Raw genomic sequence first — 20,934 nt, forward strand, 5'->3', positions numbered from 1 at the left:
ACCGACCGACCCGCCAAACGCATCTCTGCTCCCTCATTGGACGACCGGTGCGCGCCGCACCGCCCTCTCTCCGCTCGGATTGGGCGGCGGAGGAGAGGCGGGGCCCCGGCCGGTGCCCACCCTCGGCCTGTGGCAGGGAAGGGAGGCCTGCGCGGCTGTTGGCGCGCGCGGAGGAGCGCGCAGGCGCCGCTGGGCCGGTGTGGCGGGAGGGCGGCTGCGCGTGCGCGGTGGGCGGTCGCGGGGTTCGCGATGGCGGCGGGCGGGAAGTCGTTCCTGGCTGACGCGGGGTACGGCGAGCAGGAGCTGGACGCCAACTCCGCCCTCATGGAGCTGGACAAGGGTGAGGCCCGGGGCTGGGGCAGCGCGAGGCTGGGGTGTCGGGCGGGGTCCGGCGGGTGCCGCTGTAGCAGTCAGCGTTGTGGTGCTCTGCGTAGGCCTGCGGTCCGGCAAGCTCGGCGAGCAGTGCGAGGCCGTCGTGCGCTTCCCTCGGCTCTTCCAGAAGTATCCCTTCCCCATCCTCATCAACTCAGCCTTCCTGAAGCTGGCCGACGTCTTCAGGGTCGGGTGAGTAGCGTGCTGGTGGCTTTAATTCCGCTGGAGGCGGTTCTCCATAGGTGCCTTCAAAGTCGTAACGAATAAATGAATGATCAGCTCTGCAAGTCCCTTCTGTGAGGGAGGTGAATGCGAGAGCCTCACGTTGAGCTTTTCCTGTGCCCCGTGCCTAACTGAACCGTGTCTGCTGTGCAGCTGCTCTCAGTAGTGCACAGACATATTTGTTGCTGCTGTGGGATCTTTGCTGTTGGGTGCAGGAAGGAGTAGAGGCTCACTCGCTCTTGGCAATGGCTATTGGGCTTCTCTGTCTCAGCTTTTGCCACAGTTTTCCAGTAGAATTACATCTGGGAGTGTGTGCAGCACAGACACGTGCCTGTGGCCATTGCCACTGCTGTCAGTGCGTTCATTTCCCCACGAGCGTTGGACCCACATCGATAGTACATTACCCGTGCTGTGAAGCAATAGGGAATCTGTCCTTTGTGCTACAAAATAGTAGTGCGTTCATATTCCATCTTTAACTGTATCAGCCTATTCGAACCATTTCTAAAGCACAGAGCTTCTTGTGATTATCTCTCTGAAGTTTTTCTCAATACGTTTAGCTTAGAAGTGTTTGAATCTGTATTATCAAACAGCTCAGTACAGATGAAGTGTTTAAAGGTGATAAAGTAAAGATAAGTGTGTGTCTTCTGGTAGAAACAACTTCCTGAGGCTGTGTGTGCTGAAAGTTACGCAGCAGAGTGAGAAGCACCTGGAGAAGATCCTCAACGTGGATGAGTTTGTGAAGAGAGTTTTCTCAGTGATTCATAGCAATGATCCTGTGGCTCGGGCTATCACACTTCGGTAAGTAGTACAGAAATGAACCTAACTTCATTCAGAGCTGTAACCCGTTATTGGTGCCCTGATCGGTTCTAACAGACTCAGTAACTGCTCAGAGTGTAGGAGCTGACTTCCACATTCATCATGAAGACAGAAGCAGGGACATCTCACATAGAGCGAGCAGTGGGGATCTGTAAGTGGAAAAACAAGGTTTTTGCATGCTTGTGTTTGTGATGTGAGAATTGTGCAGGTGGCTCCAGGCAGGATGGGATTGGTGATATTCAGGTATTGTGTGCTCCGGAGATAAAAGAAACTGTTGTATGTGTAACCAAGATAGTATCTATACAAAACCTACATGCATTTTGTGATGTGATAGAACAAGACCAAAAGGAAAGTGCTTCCATATATGTCAAAATAACTTTTGTTAACTTGTAAACTAAACTAATTTACGTGAACCTTGTTATACTTCCATTTACTCCATTTGTTGTTGCCTGAGATGCTTACTGCTTGTTTGTCTGTAATCCATGATGCCTGAGGGGGTGCACTTCTGTTATTGATTGCTCCAGCCTTCCTAGGAATCCAGTGGGTGAAAAAAAAAAAAAACATACTTTAAGCTATCTTTAATGTCATTGTCCTGCTGCTTTGGTGTCTATATTTCTAACAGTACCCAACACGATCATCTTGTCTGCATCTTCAACTCCTGTGCAACTGAATTAAGATGTGAACATAGCATTCCTTCTCCTACCCATCCAGAAGTGTTACTGATCTCACTATCGGAAGATGGGAGTCATTAAGAGAGGCTTGTTTTATTGGCTCATACACCCATTTCTTTTTATATTTTTGAAATCATGCTTTGGTGCTTTAGGATCTCAGAAATGAGAGTGCAAGGTATCTGTATGTTTTCTTGTAGTATCACTTCAGTATTCTAATGTAAGTCTGTGCTTGTTGCTGGGTGTTGAGGCCCATCTTGACAGGTAGCTAGAAGTCCCAGGAATTTGCTTGGTTTGCATTAATTACAAATCACTGCCCAAGATGCAGCAGGAGAAAGATATGTTACAGTAGCTCTTGCTTCAGCTCTATTGAAGTTCTCAGTTTTGCCCTTCTCCAGTAGTATCAGTAAGAAAGGACACGCTGGAAGTAAGATCTAAAGCAACACTGTGTAGGGGCACAGCACCTTGCTGGGTAACTCTGTGTGAATACTTACATAGAAGTCTTGCTAACATTACCATCAGTGCAACTTCTTGTATTCATTCTGGTTGACTGTAAACATGTCTGAAAATATCTGTGAGGAAATTGATGGTATAGATACTTACATTTGTTCTTTTTTTTTCCTGTCAGTTAAACAAAAGGTATTGTGCTGTTCCCAGTACTAACTTTGTTTCAGAGCAGCAAGGGATCTTTGAAACAAATGATGAAAGTCTGATGTTTGTTTGCTTCATTATAACGACTCTCTTAGAAGTTTCACTTACTTAGAATGTATTTAATGTTTGACTTCAGACGTGTATCACTGCAATTTGGAGACTTAGTGGGAAGGATAGAAAAGGTGGAAACAACTTTCCAAGTGTTATTTTAATTCTCCTAAACTACCAAATGTCTGACTTTTAAATTGCATGATGTATACTTTGTGTATGCGTGCAGTAATACATTTTAGCATTAAATCTATTGCGTGATATCAGAGCTGGGACCCAAAAGCATCTTAAAAGTACTCAGTGTACCCTGTGCTGTGGTGTGCTCCTGGTTTTATAGCAGTTCTTGCTTTCCACTAATGATACTGCAATATGGTTCAATATTTTCAAGTTCTAGTGATATTCCTGCTGTCAGTGTGTCTTTGTAGTGAACATAAGAGCCCTCATTTATATGAAAATCAAGACTTTAAGCCAATACTTCTGTGCTTCCCTTTGATTACATCTTACACTGCTTCATAGTCATTGTGCCTGCTCAGTTTCCTGATCTGTGTCTGTAGGATGTTGGGCAGCATGGCATCTATTATTCCAGAAAGGAAGAATGCACATCACAGCATTCGTCAGAGTTTGGATTCCCATGATAATGTGGAAGTTGAAGCTGCTATTTTTGCTGCTGCCAACTTTTCTGCGCAGTCAAAGTAAGTTGGATTCTTTTTTTCCTCCTGTTTTCCACATTACAAAGAATAAGAACTCCACTGTCGCTCACAGAACTTTGTATCTTCTTCAGTGGTGTTAGAGCATCCTTCACAGCTCTTGTATGTCATAACAGTACTGTGGGGAAATGTGAATTCAAGTCTAAAAAAAACTTGGAAATGTATTTGAAAGCTTCCATTTTATCATTAGATTATAACCCCTGTGTAGGGGTTCTAAAATAAGTTTTGGCAAGCATTCTTGTGATGGTTTTATTATTAAAATGCAGTGTTTTGTTCTTCTGTTGTTTTTTTTAATCTATTTGCTTTCATTTCACCTGGTGCTTTGTCTTTTTCTCTGCAGGGACTTTGCTGCAGGAATATGTAACAAAATCAGTGAGATGATTCAAGGTATGTACAAATACTGAGTGATGATACCTGAGAGTTCTTGTTTATACATACACACATAAAATATCACCATACCGTTGCCCTTATCCCCAAATAATCCTAGTTTTATAGTTAAATTAGGTAACAAATAATCCAGTACCTCTTCTACATGTACTCTCAAAATCTGAACACTCCTGAACTCTTAAAATACTTGATACTGCTGTGTTTAAGCTGCTAGCCCGTGGACAGTTTACTTGAAGCTAATGCAGGAGTCTGCACAGACTGCATTGATGGCAGAGATAGTGATGCATACTGTGTGTCTTAGTACTACTAAAAGCCAGTACAACAGCCTGGCAATGTCTCTGTTCCCTGTTACAGGTTTAGCTACACCTGTGGACTTGAAATTGAAGTTGATCCCTATTCTGCAGCACATGCATCATGATGCTAGCCTGGCCTCCAGCTCCCGGCAGCTGCTTCAGCAGTTGGTAACGTCATATCCTTCCACCAAGATGGTCATTGTTACTCTGCACACGTTCACTCTGCTTGCTGCTTCTTCTTTGGTTGACATTCCTAAACAGGTAATTCTTCTTCCAGATGAGTTTACAAAGCATGTTTAAAACAAAATAAAACCTTAAACTTTCACCATCAGCTGGCATCTGAGGATAAATTGTGATGGATGTGCTATAAGGTGATCGCTCTTATGTGCCATAGGGGCAGAGTACTCTGCAACTGCTGTCACCTCCACGTAACTCCCTCCAACACAGAGACCTTCTTCACAGTTCATAAACTGTCTTTCTTGAAAATCAGTAGTGAAATTAAGAAAGAAAACAATTTTTTTTCTGAAAACTTTCTTTTTGCCTCTAGAACCCAGGCTTCCCTTCTGTATGTTTTCCCTGCTGTCTGTTTTCTTTGGATAGTGGGTGCTTTTTATGAAAGTAAGCATGGACTTGCAGGCTGTATTTCTGCAACACAGCAGCCTATGCTGCACATATAAATCAGGTAGCCACAGTGTGTGGCTTTCTTGTTATTTTTTTCTGAGACATACAGTGTATATCTGTGCTGCTCTCTGTTGACTGCAGATCATGCAGATACCTGAATTAGTGTCAAATGCCTGAAGTACTTGCTACTAGTGTGATCATGACAATGCAAAGTGTTGACTGAGGTCCTTGGGAGTGTTCTACCAGTATTTATGTGAGACCAGGAATAGCTCTCACAGCTTCTTGGGGCATGTAGGGTGCTGCAGTGAAGTATGCTTGAGCAGACAAGAGAGGAGGATAGCAGAAAGCAGCTGTTGGATTGATTCTGCTTGCCATGGAACTGCAGTACGGTCTTTGCCATGTGGGAAGCAAGCAGACAGGTAATGTCTGACATAGCAGTTTCAGATGAGTATTCTCAAAGTTCCTTCACGAATATTTTTGAATGGGCCTCCTTCTTGTACGATGTCTTCCCCTTAAGTGATGAATTTGTCTTGTTACAGGTCCAGCTTTTGTTGCAGTACTTGAAGAATGACCCCAGAAAGGCTGTGAAGAGGCTTGCAATCCAAGATTTAAAGCTGTTGGCCAACAAGATGCCACATACGTGGAGTAGAGAAAATATTCAGGTTAATACATTTTTAGGCAGAAGTTTGTTGTGAAATGTTGTATTTAGTTGTGGAATTCCTTCCCCTCACAAATTGTTGTCTTGGAAAGAAGAATATGCGTCTCCATGTCCATTAAGAATCATCTACCAAGCAGAGTAGCCAAATGTAAATGAACAATTGAAGTAATGTAACTGAGGAAAGTGTGTGTCATTGGCTTTAGAATGTGGTGCTGTTGATGCTTAGAGCAGTTCATTAGAATACATGCAAGACGTTTTCTAGTTGCTTGCCAGATGAGCAAGGAAGTTCTGGTTTGATTTCAGTTTTGCCTGTTTTGGTCATAGGCCCTTCCTTCTTACAAGTAAGTGCAACTAAACCTTTAATACAGATAATTCATGCAACTTCCTTTCATTTGTATCTTCTCCCTTCTCTTATCTGTAGGCACTGTGTGAATCTGCTCTTCACACTCCATATGACAGTTTGAAGCTGGGAATGCTGTCGGTTCTTTCCACGTTATCGGGGACCATTGCCATTAAACAGTACTTCAGCAGTGCTCCAGGTAAGAAACCTAGATTAGATGACAATTTCTGGGAGGTTAGCCATCTACTCCTGAATAGTTTAATCTAAACATTATTGCATGCTCTGGAAGTGTTTTTGAACTTGAGAGCACCAGTTGAGAGTCAGGCTGTGTTTACTGTATGTGAACTTGACAGGAGGGAGCATGCACCAATGAACAGTCATGGTCTAAGATTCTATTGTAGTTTTTGTGGCTAGTAAGCTCTGTGAAAGTTTTGTTTACCTTTGGATTTTCAACTTCTCTACATAAACTAAGGAAACAGTTTGCCTCTTAAATGTTCAGCCTGTGTTCTGCTTCAGGCACTTTGAAACCACACATTTGTATAGTGTTTCAGTGTGAATAAAGGGAACAGTGAAGCATAGAGGCTTTGTAGTTGAGAAGGAGCAGATATTTTGAAACTATTAAAGGTATCTCATTCTGAAAATAGAGATAATACTGTCTTTTATATCTTCTTGAAAGCCACTATGCCTTAATGAGTATAATGAGCCCAGCAGCGTTGGCTGCAGGGAAGAAGGAAAACAGTATGTTTTCATAGTTACTCTGGCATGTCTTAATATGCTCAATAGCTTTTTTTCAGTCACTGAAATCTGAGGGACAAGTCTAAAGATCTCCAGGTCCCTGAAACATCAGCCTTTAGACCTGAATACTCTTTTCTTGTATACGTCTAAGTTGCATTTAAGAAGGAGGAGAGAGTCTCTGTGTTGGCGTGTGTATAGGAATATATGTTTAAATGGTAGGATAAAAACATGAAGTAAAGTAAACCATTTTAAGAAACCAAGCACTATAAATCAAAATAGATTTTGTACAGGAATGTATTTGAAAGTTTCGTGGTCTAATTAAGCTATGTGCTGTTATGACTGGTTTGCCTTGTCTTCATTTAGGAACAGCGGCTACAACTGCAAGGTCATTTGATTTAGTAAAATTAGCACAGGAGTGCTGTTACCATAATAACCGTGGCATTGCAGCTCATGGTGTGAGAATTCTGACAAATATATCAGCCTCTTGTCAGGAAAAAGGTAAATGAGAGCAAGGACAGTGAAATAAGTTTATTTGCAATCAGGCTTATGCACTTAACGTTCATTAACTGCTCTTGTCCTTGAATTTTTCTGTAAATCTGTCTGATCCTTCATGCTGGTTATGGGGACTGTAATCTCTACAAATGTTTTGTGGGATTTTGTGAATGGTTGGGAAGATTCCCTCTTCTGCTAATTTATAGAAAATTAATGGACGCAGTAGAAGTGCTAAAATAAAGGCTTGTCTTACTTTTGCTATGAACCACTGAATTGTCTGTTAGCCTTTGGTAACTCTGGGCACAAAATCTGCTGCAAAGGAATAGTGGAGCATTTAGAAGCTGGCCAGAATTTTATGCTCACCCTACAAATGTCACAGTTAATGCGACTGCTGAATAATTACCTGAGACACAGAATTGCTTCCAATAAATGTAAGTCAGAATTATTAGGAGAATATTCATCTGTCATCACTGCAAGCATTACCTTGATTAAAGTCAGAAACTGTAAGAGGGAACTGACTGACTCTTTCTTTTTCTTAGATCTTCTACCTTTGGAGCAAGATGCAGTTTTTGGCTTAGAATCTCTTCTTGTTCTCTGTAGTCAAGATGACAGTCCAGGTGCTCAAGCAACTTTAAAGGTGACGGTACTGTTGTTTCATTAGCACAGCTGTAGGTTATAGTTATGGTTTCTATAGCAGAGGAGCTGAAGTGTGCCAGATCTTTCTGGTGGAAATATAACATGCTGGAAAGAAACTTTGTTTCTTTCAAAATCAATGTTTTTCTGTGTTTTGTCAGTAGTTAAGAGTTCAGAGTGATAGCACGTGACTGCAGTGCAATTGCTTTCAACTCTAGTATAACTTCATTTTCATTGGGGGGGGGGGGGGGGGGACGACAGGTGGACTTTTCTGAGGTACAGCTGTAATAAAACAAACTTGAACAAGGGAAGAAGGTGTCTCTAGAGAATGAAGAAATTCTTGGGAAGAGAGAAGTCATTTTTTTCTGAGATGGGGATGCAGTGTGCAAGATAAGAATGCTCCTATGAACTGTTATTTTTATTGTCCCACTTCATGACCTACTACCAGTAATTTTATTTAATTATTTACCTGTAAAGGCACGAGGTGAATTGTTTCTTGGTATCTTTGTGCTTTGAGTTCAGAGATAGAGGCTTATGCTCTAAGGAAATCTCCTTTTTGTGTATTTCTGTAATCGCGCTTGCAGCGAAGCGTCTGTTTTGGTTTTACTTTTAAGCAGACACTGTATTAATTGTACCTGTTGGTGGTTGTGAATTACAGATCACCTTAACTTGTATGGTGAAGTTGGTCAAGTGCCGTCCTCACCTGAGCCAGTCGGTGGTTGAATCTCTGTTGACACAGCTGCACAGTGCTCAGGATGCTGCTAGGATTCTCATGTGCCACTGTTTAGCAGCTATTGCCATGCAGCTGCCTGTGTTAGCTGATGGGATGCTAGGAGATCTGATGGAGCTCTACAAAGTCATTGGACGATCTACCACAGATAAAAAACAGGAACTCTTGGTAAGATCTCCTTCTGGAGAATAAACCTTGATGGACAAAATCATAGAATGGTAGAATGGTTTGGATTAGAAGGGACATTAAAAACCATCCAGTTCCAACCTCCCTACTGTGAGCAGGGGTGCCTTCCACAGACAAGGTTGTTCAAAGCCCCATCCAGCCTGGCCTTGAACACCTCCAGGGATGAGGTATCCACAGCTTCTTGGAGCAGCCTGTGCCAGTGCCTCACCACCCTCAAAGTGAATAATTTCTTCCTTGTAACTAATCTAAATCTACTCCGTTTGAGTTTAAGCCATTATCCCTTCTATTACTACGTGCCCTTGTAAAAAGTCCCTCGCCAGCTTTCTCATAGGCTACCTTTGGCAGTTCTGCAGGTGTGATCTCACAAGATCAGAATAGAGGGAAATGGTCACCTCCCTTGACCTGCTGATCACACTGCTTTTGATACAGCCCTGGACATGGTTGGCACTCTAGGCTGCACTCATATGAGCTGGCAGTATGTTGAGTTTGACTTCAACTAACACCGTGTAGTCCTTTTCCTCAGGGCTGTTCTGAGTCCATTCTCTGCTCAGTCTGTATCTGTGCTTGAAATTGTCCCAACACAAGTGCATGACATAGCATTTGACCTTTTTGAATAAGAATTTCATAGAGGCCTACCTCTTAAGCATGTCCAGGTCTCTCTTGGTGGCACTCTTTCCCTCCAGTGTGTTGACTGCCCCACGCAGCTAGGTGTCATCAGCGTGCTTGTTGAGGGCATACTCAGTCCCAGTGTTCATGTCCCTGACAAAGATGTAACAAAGCGCCTGTCCAATAATGACCCCTGAACACCTCTTGTGACTGGTGCCCATCTGGACATGGAGCCACCAAGTGTTACCATGCAGCTAATTCCTTATCCACCAAGTATTCTATCCGTCAAATCCATATCTCTCCAAAGAAGAGACAAGAATGTCATGTGGGACAGTGTCAAATACATTGAACAAGTCCAGGTAGATGTCAGTTCTTCCTTCATCCACCAGCATTGTAACCCCATCAACGTAAACTACTATGGATAGTTTTTTTCCTTCCAAAATGGTAGCCTAAGGCACTTGTTAGGTCCAGGTTGATGTGCCAGCCTATAGTCTCATTTTCAGGTTGTTTTTTTTTTTAGATAGTTTAGTTCTATCTATGAGGTGTGATTTCTGAGTTGAGTGTTGGCATATGCAGTGTTTTCCTCTAGATTTCCCACCAGATGGCACTGCTTAGACAAACTTAAAAGTATTGGGATAGTAAGATAAGGTTTACAGAAGGACAAGATGGCAGTTAATTATATCAATTTACATGTGGCAGTCTGACAAGTGTTTTAATATACTTTAATAGATAAAAATACTCTTATTACATCTGTTTAGAAATTAGCTTCTTTTTTGAGAAAGAAATTACTGGCTTCCTGCTTATTTATCTGAAGCCTTTGAACTATCCCAGTGAGAAGTGGCAGGAAAGGTTATTTAAATTAAAGTTTCATCTACAAGAAATATTTTGGTTGCCCCAAATATTAAGATACATGTCTGAGAAGAGTTCTTCAGTTAAAATGAATATTAAGTCTTTATGTAGTTCTGAGTCCAAAATCAAGCAGATCATTTCTATTAGGCTGAGATGGTTTGGGTTTTTCTGTTTGTGGTGGTTTGTTCTTGAGATACAACCTTATTCCTAACCTCTCTGCTCTTCCATAGGTTTCTCTTGCCACAGTGATATTTGTTTCCAGTCAGAAAGCTTTGTCTCCAGAAATTAAAACTGTTATTAAACAGCAGCTTGAGAATGCCTCCAATGGATGGACAGCCTACAGGATAGCCAGGCAGGCTTCCAGAATGGTAGGTGAAAATAAATACCTGGAGGAAGATGTTTCAGTGTTGTTGGAAGGATCCTATTTGAACTGGAAAAAGAGTGTAAGGAAGGAAAATAATAGGGCTCAGAGCATAGAAAACATGTGGGTAGCTGCAGGGAATATATCATTTTCCTTCTTAATTCTCTGGAATTAAGAAGGCCACCCTGTCAGGGTGGTTTTCCTAGCCATTCATCTTTCCAGAGTATTTGAGAAGGGAGAAGCTAATGACCTGATCTTTATTTTTTTATCAGCATGCCTAACCTTTATTTTCTGGTTGATCTTTAGGAAGTGCTACAGGCCGTCCTGATGTATGCTTCTCTTCAATGTGAAAAAAGATTGATTTTTCTCTCCCCTTCAATAAAATCCTAGCTGGGGTTAAGAGTGATGCAGAAAGCCTAGTGCAAGGTGTGGGGGTAATTGTAAGCAGATTAGGTATGTGTTGCAGAGGAGAGGACTGAGTATAGCACTGCTTCGGTACCTCAGCCAGGGATCCTGATTTTAGCTCTGGTCTGAATTAATAATAGTTTCAAACCCAGTGTTACTGTGGAGATGAAATATATGTTTTCAGTATTAAAAAATAAATACATTTCTAGACTTTTTTTTTCATCTTGTTAAACTGTCTTGTATAAATAATTACTTCATGCAGGCTCATCTTTCCATAAAATACGGTTTTATGGTTTTATTTCTTATTAGGTTTGTAATGATCAAATGACTAATAGAAGATCCACTGGTTTTATTTTTCGAAGTATGACTAATTCTGGGGAAATTGCTGTTCTAACATAGCAATTATCCACAGCCTTTTTCTCTTGTACCCCCCTTTCAAACCTTCTTATTGTTACAGGGTAACCACGACATGGCCAGAGAACTGTATCAAAGCCTGCTGACTCAGGTGGCTTCGGAGCACTTTTACTTCTGGCTGAACAGTTTGAAGGAGTTCTCCCATGCAGAGCAGTGTCTGACGGGTTTGCAAGAGGACAACTACAGCTCAGCACTTTCTTGCATTGCTGAAGCTTTAAAATCATATCACAAAGGAATAGCATCCTTGACGGTTAGCACAGATCTTCTGCTGTAGTGATCATTCTGTGTACCATGGCAGATCTGTTTAGTTTCTGTTCTTAAACTTCTTGAAAGGTTTTAAGGGTACCAACTTCTCTTATATGAGAGGGCTGCAGGGAGATGCCTGTTATAACCCACTGTATTTTCAGAGAGATCAGCAACTGAAGTTGTTTGCTAGATTTCCTTCTTTTTTTCATGTTTTTCCACTCCTCACTTCCTGCCTTGATCAAATCATGTGATACATTTCATTTGTATTTTTTTACTTAAAGTTACAGTGCTTAATTGTCTTCCTTCTCCCTACTGAGTTCATATTGCATTGTATTTGACAGTGTGATCCTGTGGAATCCTAAGAACAGTAAAGCCACACCAATGCAGTAAGAGGAGGGAGAACAACTCAATGTTGTCAAATCCACAGGAATTTTGAGTTATATTTTTAAGCAAGTATTTTCTGCTTTTCTAAAGTAGAGAAAATATGGCTGTGTGTGGTGGTGTCTCTGAACAACAACAACAAAGGCATAAATGACTGTGGACTTCCATTTCATGCTGTCATCTTAACAAAGGGCATTCCATCTTTATAAAACACTTGTAAATGAAGCAGCTTGCTTCTTTAGCAGTTGCTGTCAATGTCATGTCAGCTCAGATATTAGTATTTACTAAGGCTCAGATATACTGTTTTTTAATAAACTGCCACTTAGATAACATGTAAAGTTATAAATTTTATGCCTTTGTCCTCTGAGAGAAAGCTCCGTAAGTATTTGCCTTTAAGATGTTGGCAAGTAGATGAGGCTTTTCATTCAACACTTCAAGGCTTCTCTAAAATCTAGAAGCCATTGGAGGGGGCATCTAATTAAACATGAATATTTAATACAGGCAGGAAAGTAGTTCAGCAAATTAATTTGTCTTTCCCTAGGGTCTGTTTTTAATTTTGATGTTGAAGAATTACTCTTCATCATCTCTTCTACTGACTTCCTTGAAAATTGTGGCTCACAGGTTTCAGAGAGCTAGAGAAGAGGAAGCTGCTTTATCTTTATTGTTGTTGTTATTTGCTGGCTGTTGCTGACTTGTTGCCTGTCTCTTGACAAATTTCTCCCTGTGCTCGAATCTCAGCTGTGAAAGGAGCTGCTCTCAGCTTACATCTGCATAATTCAATGTTTGAAAGTGGAGTGAAGTGTCCTTTAGGATGCATGGTAGTCTAACTGCAGAATACTTCAGCTGTCCCTTCCCTCTGACTTCTGCTTTTCTGTTGCTTCTGTTTCAGTGTAGTGCATGACTCAGCACTGTTGGTGCTGCAGACCATCAGTGCCTGTGTAGTTGGGCCACCTTGTAACTACACGGCGCTGTGCCTGGTAATCCTGCACATATTCTGCAATGATGACATATCCAGACAGTGTCTGATCTTGTCAGAATATTTCTCAATTCCTTCTTGATACACATGTAAGAAGGAAGGTTGCATTGGGTGTATGCAAAGTGTTTTTTCAGGTGAGTTTCTCTTCTTGAGGGCTGAGTCCAATTTCTTCACAGATGAGAGAAATGTGTGGGACAGGGAGTTGTAAAGTGCATCAACCCCAGTCCCATCTGTCTCACTGTGTGCTTTCCTGCACAGTTAGCAGAGGTTTTGAAATAGGACTCTTTGGCACAGAACTTGCATTTCCTTGGAAACTCCTGCTTGGTTTTTTCACTGTTGCTAATGTAGAGAAGAGACAGAACTTGAACAAAGCATTTGCAGGATTAAGCAGTGCCAACTCAAAATATGTTAAGTGATATCACTTGAAGAACTCAACTGAGCCAAAGAACTTTCACTGTCATTTTCCAAAAAGGAACTGTAACTTAGTTATTGCCCGTGGTTATGTAGGTTGCAGGTAATGTAAATTGCAGTATTAGTGAGCCAACCTTGGATCTCCATTTACAAGAATCAAGTCCAGTTTGCACTACTGAGAATGTCTGGCTTCTTGTAGCGGTTGGTTGGTGTTTCCTTGGTTTCACCCATGATAGGCCAGTTCTCAGGTGACACGGGGCATTTTGCAATAAACTTGTTTGTTTTCCTGACAGCAAAAGAAAGAAAGAAGTTCTTGGTAATGTGTTGGATGCATCCTAGCTTGGATTTTTGGCTTGACTAGCATCAAATCTTGAGCGCTGCAGTTTGCCCTTCCTGGGTGTCTTTAGCTATCACAGATGCTTTTTGAAGTCAGTTAAGCTCTTAGGGAACAGAAATGCATAGAACAATAACCTTAGATTAATAGCAGCACGTCTTTCCTCCTGGAGTTCTGTCAATCATTCTTGGTTGTCACTGCCTTCATCAAATATAAGGTTCAGTGCCTTTGTGGTTCGTGTCCATATCACAGTTGAGAGAAAATCAGGGATGGTTACTACTGCTTTTAGTTCTGGGTGGCTTTAGCTGGTCCTTTATCACTCTGACTCCTCCAGATATTCACTTTTGCATTCCTCTGTTTCTTTGCCTTCCAATTCGCTGTGCCCTCTCATGGTAGGGACTGTCTGGACTGTGTGCATTTATAGGTCTAATAGCTTGTCCTTTGAGGAAAGGGAAACAAGTGCCCAAATAAATAGCTCAAGTCACACTTGTTACAAGCATGATGCACTCAATGGCTTAGTAATTTCCTAAATTTTTCTACCCTTTATATTCAGTATGATTTAAATTGAGCAAATCTATTAGATTTGTTTTTAAGAATCAGCTTTAGCATTGACCTGGGGAGACAGTTTAGTGACACTACAAAGTTATTTTACCATGTTTGCTTTTGACCTCAATTGCTAACATTACAATTACTGTGTTTCAGGCTGCAAGTACACCACTTAATCCTCTGAGCTTTCAGTGTGGATTTGTGAAACTCAGGATTGACCTTCTGCAAGCTTTTTCTCAGCTTATTTGTACCTGCAACAGCTTGAAAACAAGTCCACCACCAGCTATTGCCACAACGATTGCCATGACATCAGGGAATGATCTCCAGAGGTGTGGACGCATCTCTAACCAGGCACGTGTTCTTGTTCCACTCTTGAATAGTTATGTTTCTGGTGTCAGTGTGTATTTTGCTTCTCAGCAGACATATCGTAGTTTTAGATTAGATGTCAGGGTGAAGTTTTCCACACAGAGTGGTGAGGTGCTGGCACAGCTGCCCAGAGAGGCTGCAGATGCCCCATCCCTGGAGGTGTTCAAAGCCAGGTTGGATGGGGCCCTGGGCAGCCTGAGCTGGTGCTTGATCAAGTGATTGACAACCCTGCCTGTGATGGGGTTTGGAACTTGGTGATCCTCTAGGTCCCTTCCCATGCAAGCTCTTCTGTGATATCTGGTGAAGGAAATGAAAAGCTTCAGTAAGTAGTGGGCAGTAATTCTCCATTATAGCTGAACCATGCTATATTTTCGAGCTGTGTGTGCGTGATTTTTTGCACATTAATGCATACAGTTTCCAATAATATGCAAGTAATAACCCACTCAATACACTCTAATTTGCAGCAAGACCTTTCCACCTTGCTTTTAAGCACTGTGGACACTGTGATTATACTAGTTAAAAGGGAAAATACGCTCTTAAGTATTGCTTTGCAACTTTTCCTGGTGACTTGGCAAGGGACAGAATAGCAGCACTGCTTCTAAATGCATGCCACCTGTAAGAAGGAATCAGTGGGTCTTTGAAGGACAGAGCAGTTTCATCTCCCCTCTAGGGGAGAGTGGAGATTGATAAAATCATAGAATGGTCTCAGCTGGAAGGAACCCATTAAGACAATCCAGTTCCAACCCTTCTGGGCAGGGTTGCCACCCACTAGGCTGCCCAGAGCCCCATCCAACCGAGGTTGTTCAAGTTAGTTTTGTTTTTAACCCAAAAATGGTATGCTGTTTTGTTGTTGGTTTGTTTTTTACAGGAAGAATACCTTTAAATCATGGGTAATACTCTGTCAGTCAGGTGCTTTTTATCCATGGGAAGAGGGAAAAGCTTTATAGATCTTCAAGTGTGTTGTATTTCTTCAGTGGTGTAGGTTAGTGTAGCGATTTTCTGGATGTGCACTGTTTTTCTGCTGTTATTTTGACTGGTAACATTGTCTCTGTAGATGAAGTTATCAATGGAGGAGTTCCGAAACCTGGCTGTGCGTTATGGAGATCTGTATCAGTCATCTTTTGATGCGGATTCAGCAACTCTAAGGAATGTAGAACTGTATCCTTCTAAAAGCTCAGAATCTGTCCTCTTACATTCTCATTAGGACAGCACAAAGCTTGACAGTCCTAGTCCTTTCCCTAGTGAAAGCCAGCCCAAAGTCATTTTGAAGCAGTTAACATAAGTCAGGTTGCTCAAAACCTATTTGGAAATGGACGTTGCTGTATTATTGCTCAGAATTACTTCATGAGTAAGTTAGGACTTGAAACTTGCAACAACATAAAATGGGATTTCCATAGTTCTTCTGTTTACCAAAGGAATAATGGTAGGACTATTTCACAAATGTTAGAAAAATAAGGAAAAGTGCTAGTAAATAGTACTGTGTTTCTTGTTTTAGAAACCAAGTTTGAAAGTCTCCTAACTCCTTAATATTAATATCAGACAACAGCAGAGCTGCCTGTTGATTTCACATGCAATTGAAGCTCTGATTTTGGATCCAGAATCTGCAAAGTAAGTTTTAGAGCTAACTTTCTGCTCCTTTGCTTCTAGTTTCTAAACACTTGGGACTTTAAATCTAGGAATTCAAAGAATGTTCAGAGAAGCTTCCCTGTGGCCCCTTACAATTTTGCTCTGGCCCGGCTGGAGGACCTGTTGCTGCTGTGCTGACAGGTTAGGGTCTGTGTTTCAGGTTCTGCTTTTTATACTTACTCTGCTCTTGAGAGCTGTACTGCAGTCATTTTAAATACAGACTTGAATTAAAATAAGAAATGACTTCCAATCTGTTGCCATGTATTTTTTTCCCATTCTGTGTTAACTCTCATACTTGTAAGTGGAAGTAGTAGGTATGTGTTTCCTTCAGAGTCTTGGAAATACATACATTAGATTAGCATAAGATTTTTAAGGTAAATTAATCATTTCTGCTTTTTTGTGTGTGTGATCTTGTATGTATTAGCAAAATCACTTTGAAGCAGCTATGAATCAAATGATTCTTTAGAACTCTGAGGCTGTGATTAAAGGGAAGATAACGTGGCTAAACATCTTTATGAATGTGTGATTCTTGGAAATGAAATGGGGCATCCCAAATGTCTATCCTACTCCTTATGAATAAGTACTATTTTGAAGATGCCTTAATCATACTTTTTCCAATCACGTCCTTTAAAAGTTAGGTTTCTAGGAGGTGGAACTGTATTCAGAGCATTAGATAAGATTCCTATTTATCATTAACTCTGACTGACATTGTCCATTTTTGTTGAGTTGTGAGACTGTTTTTGAAGCACTGTAAGTGCTGCAGGCTGAAATAAAATTCCTGAGGGAATTAAGCACACCCAGTGTGTTAGAGCTGTAGTTGCTTCAACTGGGAAAGGATGGGAACGCAAAGCTGGATAAGCTGGAGTCCATAAAGGGCTTAAATGTGCGGAGCAAGTCTGGCTGGGAAAACAATAAATCAAGCAGTTTACTCTGTTTATTTCTTAATAAATTTCAAGTTGTAACAGGGGACAGTCTTGTTGGGCATGTTTTGGAGTGAGCCTCTCAGACTGGGATGAGGAAAGTATTTTGGGCACAGCAGAATGTTTTATTTTCTAGTTTCCAGGAATACAGTTCAAATGGAGCAGCACATGTTGAGAGTGAATACGAAAGAAGAATGATGTCTGTATTTAATCATGTACTGGAAGAAGTGGAGTCCCTCAACAGGAAGTATGCTCCTGTGTCTTACTTGGCAAGTAATAGCTTTACATATATATTCTGTAGATGAAGGTTCTAAGACCTCAGGAAATCTCAGGTGATTGAGCAACTGAAGAGCACATTTCAGTTATGTAATGTAGGCTGTTAGTGGTACAAGGAACTCAGTTCCTAAGGATATACTCTAATACTTGGAAAAAAAGGTTTTGCTGAAACATCTATAACCTTACTGGCCTGATTAAAAACATGGTTTTTATAATTCTGGTAGTATGAGTGTAGCAGATGCTGATAAATGTTAGGAGAGCTAGAGGTAATACTGAGTCTCTGTCAAATCCCTGACTGCAGTCTCTTTAAAATACTGGAATACTGTTTATTCATGCTGTTGTGGTGCAGGAGTTCCACCTGTAGCACACACAGTGCTGGAGGGTCCAGCGCTAGCCCAGCTTCTGCGACTGAGCTGTTGGCAGTCAGTACTGTGTGGCTGGAGTATAGCGTTTCTCTTATCAATACAGGTCATCAGAAACACAATGTAAAGTGTGCTGAATGCAAACAGGGAGCTGATAAGAGTACTCCTTTACAGTCCTAATCTGGTGTTGTCTTTTTCTGTTAGTGGAAATCATAAAGCCGAAGTGCACATTGGTGGAAACAAGGCAGTTCACTTGTTAGGACTGGTTCCTTCTTGCCTATTTTGTTTCTGAATTCAGCTGTCCTTATAAAATTCCAACTCTCACAGAAAAGTGAGCTGTCTAAAATGTAGCCAAGGTAAACACTGTAAACTTAGTTGCTGTCTGTTCCAGCCCAGCTGGGTGATTTCAGTAGCACTGCCTTCACTGATGTTACAATGCAGTGAGGGAAGGAAGAGCAGGTAAAAGGCTTAAAACTCAAGTTATTGCGCCCTGAGAAGTGGGAGTTGCCAGTTTTTTTTGCCAGGAGTGAATTATTGTTTGAGGGTTTGTGTATCAATTCTGTGTTAGGAGTGTTTTAAGCAGATATTGCTCAGCTAATTCTAACTCTAGGACTGAAATTATCTAGATCTCTATTTTTCTTGGCCTGCTTGTTTGTTCCAGAGCAGATTACCCTCCTGATAAAGGAGAGAACATAAACGTAAGCTGGATGTAGTCACTGCCATTGTAGTGGCTGTGACCATGTCAGTATATTTCTGGACTTCTAGTGGAAGCTACTGTAGTTTCATTAACTTAAGTGCATGTCTTTTCCATATTGTCTGAAATATTCTCATTTGCTTTGGCTCTGTTTCTTACAGCATACAGCTTGTCTGTGCAGTGCTGTCATTGCCTTGCTGAAGGTACCCCTTTCTTTCCAAAGGTACTTCTTTCAAAAGCTGCAGTCTACAAGCATTAAGGTAAGTGTTGCTCAAATGTGGCCTAACACTTCTCTTTTCTTCATGAGTAGTCATACCGAAGGCACAAAGCTTCAGTATTTTTACTGAAGATACTTAACTGCAACACAGACCTGGGCTTGCCTGTTAGGAATGGCTTAAATAATGTCTGTGTCATAACTGAATACATATGTAATTGTTATGAGCCACTAGGCTATGATTTAATCAGGCAAATGGGATTCAGTTCTTTGATTGCATGATCTTAAAATAAAATCTGACTGGTAATTTTTCTTGCTTCTGCATCTGCAGAGCAGATTTTCTGGTCTTAGGAAGACAACTTTTATAAGCCTGAGTTATTTTTCCTTTTTCTTCAAAAACCAACATTTACTATAGAATGAAGTTGTAATATTTATCAGTTAAGTGAGTGAGAATGGCAGTGTGACGCCTCCAAGGGCAAGTTAATTTTGTATTTTTAACTCAGAAGGTCCTTCTTTCTGGGAAAATTGGAAGCCTGGAGATTTACATTATTTAATCATACAGGCTTCTACTTCTGTATTCATCTTCGTATGCTTAGAGCTTACTTGTGGATATTTTATAGAAGACTTCTGTTGAAGATATTCAATAGAAGAAAGAGATGCAGATTCCATGCCTGGTGTTGCTGACAATGCTTATAGATTTTTACAGTAATCTGTTTCTGTTGCAAATTGAATGTTTCCATCTTCTGCTTTTCTCTACTAAATCCTTCCTTGAAGTTATGCTATAAGAAGGTGTGCTGTTTCATCTTGTAATTATCTTTGCTTTTAAGGAGGCGTGAGGTTACATATTTGCCTGTCTTGTGTTACAGCTTGCTCTATCTCCGTCTCCAAGGAACCCCGCAGAACCTATTGCGGTACAGAACAATCAGCAGTTGGCCTTAAAGGTAGAAGGAGTGGTTCAGCATGGGTCTAAACCAGGCCTCTTCCGTAAAATTCAATCGGTCTGTCTAAATGTATCTTCGGTACTGCAGAGCAAATCTGGACAAGACTATAAGGTATGGGTAGACAAGAGCAACGAGGAGTCTTAGGCCTTTTCGGTGTATTTTCCATCCTTTTCAGCCTTTGGTTGAAATTTATGTGTTACTGTCTAATCCTCTTGGCAGTCGACTTCAGATTGCATGTCTGAAGTTCAGGTTATGCTAATGTGATACTTAGTGAAAGGTCTGTTTTGGTGGGATTGGGGGTTCTTGAAGTTTGGGGGGGAGGTCAGTTGCTTCTAAAGCAACAGGGTTATAGGAAGTACTTCTGAATTGCATTATTGCAAAACCAGAACACTAGTAAGGGGAAAGACTTGGTGTTAGCTACCTTGCTTTTGTTGATAGATACAAAAAAAAAAATTGCATTCGTCTATGAAAGAAAAATATGTCAAAACTGATGCAAGCATACATGTGCATTGGTTTAGGAAAATTGAGGACAAAGGTAGTTGGTTTTTTTTTCTCTTTCAAACAGAGAGCAGAAAACTGATTTTTAGCAGGCTATATAAAAAATGGTAACTTTTTTTGTGTTCTCAGATTCCTATTGACAACATGACCAATGAAATGGAGCAGAGGGTAGAGCCACACAACGACTACTTCAGCACTCAGTTTCTGTTAAACTTCGTGATACTTGGCACCCATAATATTACAGTAGAGTCCTCTGTAATAGATTCCAATGGTATTGTTTGGAAAACTGGGCCTAAAACAACTATTTTTGTTAAATCTCTTGAAGATCCATACTCCCAGCAAGTTCGTCTTCAGCAACAGCAAGGACAGCCACCATCACAGCAGCAACAACAAAGAACAGCATACTCAAGGTTTTAATTCCTGGGAGTGACTCTTGTGATCAGTGACTGCTTCATGCTGGCTAAGGGAAGTGATGTTTTCTGCCCCCACTTGGATTGTTATGTAGTTAGTTCTGTGGGTGTGTACATGCATGTTCCCAAACGCGTGCATGCACATACCTGTGACCACAAATAGCTGTAAGGTCCAGAAGGAGATGATTCACCTACTGTACGTGCAGCTGGAGATCTGAACTGTTCGTGGTTGGTGCTTTCTTCATCGAAGTCTCAGGTTATTGTCTTAACCACAGAATCTTTCTTATAACACAGAAAAAGAAAGAAAAAAGCCCCAGATTAAAGGGTCAAACAACTTTTTATCTTGTATAATGACTGTTTATTTCTTGTTCTGTTGTTGACAGATGTGTTGCTGGAAACCTGTGATGTCAGCATCCCAAACCAGCCCAGAAACACTGGGGTGCAGACTTTCCTCATAGGTCACACGATATTCATGGCATGTAGCTGAACGTGTTAGAATTCTAGCAGGAGAAACTTCAGCCAGCTCAGGTCTTTCCCTG

General features: G+C 41.2%; 1 protein-coding gene across 1 annotated transcript; it reads left to right on the forward strand.

Annotated features, from left to right (window-relative positions):
* Positions 1 to 226: 226 nt before the first annotated feature.
* Positions 227 to 20,734, forward strand: INTS7 (integrator complex subunit 7). Its single transcript, NM_001006399.2, has 20 exons — positions 227 to 340; positions 435 to 564; positions 1,246 to 1,392; positions 3,332 to 3,469; positions 3,825 to 3,871; positions 4,226 to 4,425; positions 5,325 to 5,447; positions 5,865 to 5,982; positions 6,882 to 7,016; positions 7,550 to 7,647; positions 8,302 to 8,541; positions 10,245 to 10,382; positions 11,238 to 11,444; positions 14,245 to 14,439; positions 15,509 to 15,612; positions 15,994 to 16,062; positions 17,137 to 17,269; positions 18,494 to 18,592; positions 19,413 to 19,598; positions 20,115 to 20,734. Exons 1-20 carry the CDS (start codon positions 250 to 252, stop codon positions 20,400 to 20,402), a joined length of 2,886 nt encoding a protein of 961 aa, NP_001006399.2. The 5' UTR covers positions 227 to 249; the 3' UTR covers positions 20,403 to 20,734.
* The last annotated feature ends 200 nt before the right edge of the window (positions 20,735 to 20,934 follow it).

Source organism: Gallus gallus, chromosome 3 (assembly GCF_016699485.2).
Source record: "Gallus gallus isolate bGalGal1 chromosome 3, bGalGal1.mat.broiler.GRCg7b, whole genome shotgun sequence".
NCBI lineage: Eukaryota > Metazoa > Chordata > Aves > Galliformes > Phasianidae > Gallus > Gallus gallus.